This window comes from Carlito syrichta, unplaced genomic scaffold, assembly GCF_000164805.1.
Source record: "Carlito syrichta isolate Samal-C Ts95f unplaced genomic scaffold, Tarsius_syrichta-2.0.1 Scaffold309493, whole genome shotgun sequence".
Classification (NCBI taxonomy): domain Eukaryota; kingdom Metazoa; phylum Chordata; class Mammalia; order Primates; family Tarsiidae; genus Carlito; species Carlito syrichta.
In genome coordinates this window covers 773,166-781,508 of record NW_007253589.1, presented here as the reverse complement: position 1 = coordinate 781,508, position 8,343 = coordinate 773,166, and the positions used below count along the sequence as shown (strand labels likewise).

General features: G+C 35.6%; 1 protein-coding gene across 1 annotated transcript in view; it reads right to left on the bottom strand.

Moving 5' to 3' along the window:
* Positions 1–4,686: 4,686 nt before the first annotated feature.
* The window catches only part of NME7 (NME/NM23 family member 7), a gene marked incomplete at its 3' end in the record, with an annotated part of 131,480 nt that continues 127,823 nt past the window's right edge, over positions 4,687–8,343 (bottom strand). Inside the window, exon 10 of the mRNA XM_008067377.1 lies at positions 4,687–4,788. Coding sequence (XP_008065568.1) covers positions 4,687–4,788 — 102 coding nt within the window. The remainder of the gene's footprint in view (positions 4,789–8,343) is intronic.

Genomic DNA, 8,343 nt, shown 5'->3' with positions numbered 1-8,343 from the left:
AAGTTTTCTACCTAGGCAAATTTATTTTCTGCAGGTGATAGTGTGCTAATTAAATTCATGTTTAACTATAAATACATGTGATATTTTTCCGTGTTATTTGTAACAAACCTCCACAATTTTTCAAGCACCCTTATCAATAAAATATATAATATATCAAAAAATGTATATATTTTAATAAATTATTAAAATGTACTCCTATCAGTTCACACATTATATCTTGTTAAACTTAATAGCTTCCTTACCTTTTAGATAGTAAGAGAATACAAACTGAAAGCCTAACATTTCCCCCCCAAACAATCTGTTTTGTGTATCACTCTCCTCTTTGTATACCACTTCTAGAGAGACTGGCAGAAACTTTGTTCAAACATAATGAGTGCTCCTTCCAGCTATGAGACTGTGAACAGAAAGAATATGTCACAAGACAGATATTGATGATGAAATGATGTCAGTCTGCAACCCATATAGTTACAAAGTGATTTCATGGTCACTGTACTTTCTTTTGAATCAACACATAAATAGCTCCACATCTTAGAAAAAAATAAAGAAAAAAGTAGGATCCATTTTGGTAGTTACAATTATTTAAACAATAAATTAGTATCAGATGATAGGTATATATGAAAATATAACCAGTCAATTCATGAATTCATCAAATATTTATTGCATGCCATTAGGTACCTAGTGGTCTTCCAAGCAATAATTATATTTACACATATTATAACCCAGGGTATTTCTTTAGATATGAGAATAACCGAGCAATGAAGAAATAAATGCCTAAATTACTTTAAGATAAAATAATACATAAATAGATTGGTACACCTGCAGTTTAAAGTGAGATTGCTTTTGAACTGGCAATTCTCTCCTCCTGATAGAACTAGACCAAACTTTACTCAAAAAAAAAAAAAAAAGAACTTTACTTGTTTGACCATTAATATAAACTCAGTAGCTTCTATGGTATACTGACTGCCATGTAGTAAACATTCAATACCTATTTGTTGGAGAGGGGGAGAAAAGGAGAAAAGAAGGGAGGGAGAAAAGGATTCAAATAAACCAAAAGTAGTCTGAATCAAAGGGAAAGAGCCATTTTACTGTCTTTTAAGAGACTGGGTGTAGTGGCTCACGTCTGTTATCCCAACTCTTTGGGAAGCTGACGGGGGAAGATGGCCTTGAGGCCAGAATTTGAGACCACATAACAAGACCCTGTTTCTATAAAAACAAAATTTAAAAATTAGCTGGTCATGGTGGTACACACCTGTAATTCAAGCTACTGGCAGATGATAACATGGGAGGATCACTTGAACCCAGTAGTTTGAGATTACAGTGAGCTATGATTGTGCCACTGTTCTTCAACCTGGGCGACAGAGCAAGATTCTCTAACAAAACAAAACAAATTTGTCCTCAAAGCACATTTTTATATTTCTTCTGATTTGACAACACCCATCAAAGGCATATAGTCCTGCTTGACAACCTGGCTCTAAACTTAGAAACAGACTACAGTTCAGGATCCTGGACTCAGATCCTATAAGTACATGCCTCCTCATTTAAAAGTTCATTAAGTTTCAGGTTATATAATAAGATAGAAAGCATTTTTCTTACTATAAAAGTAATATAAGCACATTAAAGAAAATCTGTAAAATACAGAGAAGTCGAATTAAAATATTATCATAACTCTACATACCTATGACAACCACTGCCAACATTTTATATGTTAAATTAGTTTCAAATTTTAAAGTCCCTGTGGTGTAACTTTCTATAATGCTATAAGGGCTTATAACTAATTAAAATGAAAAGGAAAACTGATACTGCAGTAATTTCAATTGTGCTTATAAAAGGATTCAGGGCCCTGAGTCTCCAAACTGAGCTGTCATGAGGTTATGAGCACCTTAAGGAAAGACAGCTTATTCTGGGCACCTTTACTATGCCCAGTCATAGGACCCAGCACTGGGCCCTGCATATATTACTCACCCAGCAAATGTTCATTGAATAAATATCTAAAAAAGGGGATTGGCATTTTTTTTATTTTCGGGACTCTTCCTTCTGTGATCACTCATCTGCTCACTCCCCAACTCCTTTCCAATAACCTTATCCTTTACCATTCTCTGCCCTGTGCTTTAGCTCCAGCAGTAAGAAACGGCTTATTGCAGCCCAAAAGTTTTGCTGTTTTAATCATATCATTTCCCACCTTCATCAGTAAGCTAAGACCTATGCATTCCTCACAATTCAGTTCAGATATCATGCTTTTCCAGAAGTCTCCCTGGCCTTTGTTGCCTATCTTTGTTTATCTTCTGTTGCTATTACTGGCTACCTGATACAAGGTAATTTATAAAGAAAACAAATGTGTTTAGTATGGTTCCGGAGGCTAGGAAGTCCAAGAGCATGACATCAAGATTTGGTGAAGCCCTTTTTATGTGTCAAAACATGGTAGAGGGCATCACATGGCAAGAGAGCAAGAACATGCCTGTCAGCCCAGGTTTTCTCTTCCTCCTCTTATAAAGTCACCAGGTACACCCTAGGGGACCCAGCCTGATGACCTTATTTCACCCTAATTACTTCCCAAAGGCTCCACCTCCAAAAACTATCAGCATAAGAATTGGAAAATTAAGTTTCCAGCACATAAATTTGGGGAGGGGACACATTCAAGTCATGGCATCATCCACCCCCAGGCTGAGCTAAATGCTATAATTCTGGGCTCCCATACTATGCTCAAACATCTAATAATGCACAACATACAGAAATTAATCACGTACAATTGTCCATTCATAATCTAAGTCCATCAAAGCTTCTATCTTTATATTCACAAATACTTGCACAGGCTCAATAAATATTTATTCGATAAATAAAAGAACAAAATAATGAACTAATTCATTCTTTTTTTTTCGGGCCTAGTTTTTATCTCTTCCTTTTTTTTTTTTTTTTTAGAAAGCAGGATTTATTAAGAGGACAGAAAAGCTCCCAGAGTAAGAAGGGACCCAAGGGGGTTGCCCTTATCCCTTCCTTAATTTACTTGTTTGGTCAATTGATCACTCAGTTTTAATTATCTTAGGAAAAAAATGAAATAAACAACCCTCTTGACCATCAAACAAAATCAGAAATTTCAAATGGCAAAAACTGAGGCTACCTCACTTAATCAAAAAGTATCTTATGATTACTTTTCAGTAAACACTCAGCCTTTCTCCCAATGTCCTCTACAAAAGAATCACATTGTAAGAATTAGTCTTTCACAAGCACATGGATTATTTATATCTGTTCTTCATTCTCCCTGAAAAGACATAAAGGAAATCCTGCTGACTTTTCTTATTGATGCCATCAGGTCTGCTCCTTGCTATTTCTAGAGCCACTGTCTTTAATCGCTTCCAATTTAGTTTGCTCTAGTTGCATCAGAGCACGAATTTAGTATAGTCAAAACTAAGCTACATATAAGGAATTCCTATTTTCTACTATGGGATCCAAACTATATTGGTAACCTACAATTTTTAGCCAGGCTACACATTCCACATTAATTTCTACCAGCATTCTCCTGTTATTTCCTCTATCTGAAAAAGTATATTTCCTTATGTTTGCAAGTATGCATTTTCCAACAAAGCGCCCAGGAAATAATCTTGCTGATACCATAGTAAATTTGTAAACTCCTTCACTGTTGACTTTATACATACATTAGCTTTCCCCATTCTCTTTGTGCCCTGATCCATCTTTCAAACCCCTGTTTACATCTCTCTTCCTCTAAGTTTTCTTAATTACCTTCAGGCCATATTAATTTCTCCTTTACTATATACGCCTTTAACATTTGGATTTTACCCAAAATAACAGTATGTGGTCCTTATTTGTACATTGTTCTGTAAGTGTTCTAAAAGATCTTTACGTGTGTACTCTTAGACTATTGACAAAGGTGTGCTGTTATCCCCTACTGGGCTTAACCTAGCAGCATTTTCACATAAGATGATTTGTTAATAGATGCTGTTGACTTGCTGTCTTACATCTAAAGGTATTCAATAAATGTTCTAAATTAAATCAAATTGAATTAGCTGCACATCTTCAATAAATCATTTATAAATGATAGCAAAATAAAGAAAACAGAGTAAATGTAAATTAGAGTTAGTGTTGCAAATCAGGAATATTTCCCATAATCCTACCCATCCTCTAACATTTGCATTCTGCTTCTACTTTTCAACCACACCCTCTCCACCCCACACACATACACACAACCAAATGTCCACAGGAAGAAAGCCCAAAGTAAACTGAAAGGCATACTAGAGAATATTAAGACTCACATAAAGCTCACTTTTTTATGTATTAGTAAGAGGCCACCATAATAATATTATTCACATTAAGAGCTTTATTTATGACCTTTCTATGTAGGAAGATAATATCTTAGATAATTTCTACTATAAAGCTCGCAAAATTTACTTACCTAGACAATTTAGCAAGAAACAATAAAAGAAAATGCTACAATAAATGCTTCTGTCCATTCTATATTGCCTCTAGGCTGATAAAAAAACCTTTTTATTGGAATATTATTATGTAAAACACTGTTTTGTAAATAATTATGTAAAATACTATATTGAAGAAAATTTCATATATTCTCTTTTATATATATTTTTAAAGAATAAAGTAAAAATTTTCAAACCCGTTTAAGTATTTAGTTAATTGATAACACAAACATATAGGTTCATATTTTAAACAATAACTTACAGGATCAGCAGGTCCACAGAATTCTCGGAATGTCTTTGTAGAATTTTTCTGTTGAATCTCCATTGCTACACAAGGTCCAGAATACATTTCTGTCACCATCTCCTATAATATTTAATTTAAAAGAAAAAAATAATTTAATAAGCTTCTATTCCTCCTCTTTTAATTGTGTCACTATTCTACTAATCTTGTTAAAGTCATCATTGACTTCTTCCCTACTTGTATCCCACACACCAAGCCGTTCCCAAATTCTGTCGTCCATTTATCTTACAAAAATATTTTGAGATCTGTCCCTCATTTCCATTCCTATTACTACCTCCATTTTAATATAATGTTTCACTATCTGATACTTTCATTATTTAAAATTATCTTCTAGTACATCTTCCTTTCTTTTTTTTTCAAAGTTTTAAAACAAAGTTTATTAAAGAAAGAAGAGAGAAAAGAAAATGAGTACATCTTCCTTTCAAAGGTCTCTCTCTCCTTAAACATAGTGTTTTCAGATTAACATTCCTAAAATATAAATTGCAGAGTTTTTCTTCTGAAGAAACTTTAAAAAATCATAATACAGCCAGGTGCAGTGGCTCACATCTGGGTAATCCTAGTACTTTGGGAATCCAAGGCAGGAAGATTGATTGGGCCCAAGAGTTCAAGACAAGCCTGGGCAACATAGCAAGATCTTGTATCTACAAAAGGTAAAACAGTTAGCTGGGTGTAGTTCCAGCTACCCAAGAGTCTGAAGTGGAAGGCTTGCCTGAGCCTAAAAGGTCAGGCTGTGGTGACCCGTGATGGTGCCACTGCCCTCCAGCCTGGGAGACAGAGTAAGACCTTGACTCAAAAAAAAAAAAAAAACAACATTCTAGTAACAAGGGATAACAGGGATCAGATTTATTCTTCCACATTAAGCATCTAGAAATCACACAAAATATATGAAACAAGTTGTCATACACTGAATGATATACGCGTAGTAGCACAGGACTCCGAGCCCTGAGAGAAGGGAAAAAAATGAGGTAAGCCATGTATAACTGCTTCATCTTACTGCCTGGAGGCAGTTTTCAGACCCGTAGACCAGGTAGGGGATACAACAGAGCCCAGTGTTCTCAATGAGTTGAAGAGACAAGATTGAAGTTTAGGGAGGCCAAGGTAGCTAGACTTTTCAGGGCATAACACCTGAGAGACGAGAGGAGCTATACAGAGAATAAGCTACACGATCTGCAGAGAAGTTCATGGGAGTCTTTGGCTAAGGATCTGTGGTATGAGTAGGAGAAACCAACTGTGGGAAAGAAATGCCAGAAAGTAGTAGACCAAACATCTCACAGAGATAGCAGAAGGCTGAGAAGTGCTTGTGCTTCCACCAGTCAGAGTGAAAAGCTCTCAAAAAATACATGGGACATTAGGTGGAATCCTCAGAGGGAATTGTACAATAGTAGTTGCCTGTATTAGCCCTAGATTATAAGATGCTCTGTACCCATCCTACTAAGCTTAAAAACAAACAAACCTCAAAAGGGACAGACAGATTCCAAGTAACTTAACTAAGTGCCAGAACAAAGTCAGACATCTTTTTAAAGGTATACAACAAAATCTACCATCTAATACTGTAAATTTCACAATATCCAGCATCCAACAAAAAACTACCAGGCATGCAAAGAATTAGGAAAATATGAACCATCACCAGAAAAAAACTCAATAAAAAGACCCAACAATGACAGAAATCATGTCATTAACACAAGAATGTTAAAACAGCTATTGAAAATAAACTCCACATGCAGAAATGAGGAGAAAACCAAAGATATTAACGGAACCCAAATGAAACTTCTAGAAATAAAATTTAAGACACCTAAATAAAAAAGTACACTGGATGGGGTGAACAAGAGAAGATGCTGCAGAAGTGCAATGAATTTGAAGATATGTAATAGAAACGATTCAAAGGTAAGCATGGAGAGAAAGAAGAATAAAGAAAAACAAAAGACCTGTGGGACAATATCAACTGTCTATTACATGTGTAATTAAAGTTCCTGAAGACAAAGTGGACAGAAAAATGTTTTTAAAAATAATTGCTAAACTTTTCAAATGTGTTGAAACCCTATAGCTCCAACAAAACCCAAGGAGGATAACTATAAAGAAAAGTACAGTGGGAACATCATTAATAAAATTAGGTAAAAAAACTAAACCCCAAACCTTATAAACAGTCAGGAAAAGAATAGGCACTGTGGCTCATGCCTATAATCCCAAACATTTTGGGAGAATGAGATGGAAGGATCACTTGAGGCCAAGAGTTTGAGACCAGCCTGGGCAACATAAAAAAAAAAAAAAAAAAAGAAGAGGAGGAGGAAAAAGAAAAAAGGAAAATTAGCCAGGCATGGTGGTGCAGATCTGCAGTAGAACTTCTCCCAGCTACTCAGGAGGCTAAGGAAGGAGGATCATTTGAGCCCAGGAGTTTGAGGCTGGGTTGAGTTGTTCCTATGCCATTGTACTCCAGTCTGGGTGACAGAGTGAAATATTGTCTCAGGAATAAAAAAAGTCAGGAAAAATAAAGACATACTGCAAAATAGTGGAACAAAGATAAGGATGACAATAACAGCAGTGACAGAAAAACTGTCAATCTAGAATTATACAACCAGGTGAGACTATACTTTCCAAAAATGAAAAAATAGACTTTTTCAGACACAAAAGAGCCGAGAAAATTCACTATGAACAGCTTTAAAACATAAGAAATGTTGAAGCAAGCTCTTTAGGAGAAGAAAAAAAAAGTGCCACACAAAAATATGAATGCACACGAAGCAATAGTAGACATGTGGGTAAGTATAAAATATATTTTTAATTTTTATTTTTTATTACTCAATATTTTTTATTATGGTTTTGTGGGGTACAGCTAAGGGTTAAGTGTACAATTACATTTCATTCAGGCACCCTGTTGATAAGAGATGTCTTCCCATCCCCAGACAGATATTTACTACTGTTAATCCCATCCCCCTCCCCCCACATAGTTTTCCAGTACCATCAGTCATTTTCTTATAGTATTACATTGGATGTTCAAGGTTCATTATATGAGTGAGAACATGTGATACTCGAATCTTTGTTTCTGTGAGAGGTCACTCAGTATTATAGACTCTAGTTCCATCCAGGTTGCTGCGAAATTCATGATTTTGTTCTTTTTTTATGTCTGCGTAGTATTCCATCGTATATATGTACCACATTTTTTAAAATCCAGCCCTCTTTCGATGGGCAGCATGGTTGTTTCCAGGTTATTGCTATTGTGAACAACGCTGCGATAAACATACGTGTGCAGGTATCTTTCTTATAGAGTGATTTGAGTTCTTCAGGGTATATTCCCAGTAGGAGGATTGTGTGGTCATATGGAAGGTCAATTTTTAGAGCTTTTAGGAATCGCCACACTGCTTTCCACAGAGATTGCACTAGTTTACACTCCCACCAACAGTGCAGAAGTGTTCCCTTTTCACCACACCCTCTCCAGCAGCTCTTGTTTTTTGAGTTGTTGATAATTGCTATTCTGACTGGAGTTAGGTGGTATCTCAGTGTGGTTTTGATTTGCATCTCCCTGATGATTAGTGAGGTTGAGCATTTCTTCATGTGTTTGTTGGTTGCTCGGATGTCTTCTTTTGTGAAGTGTCTGTTCATATCTTTTGCCCATTTTATAATGGG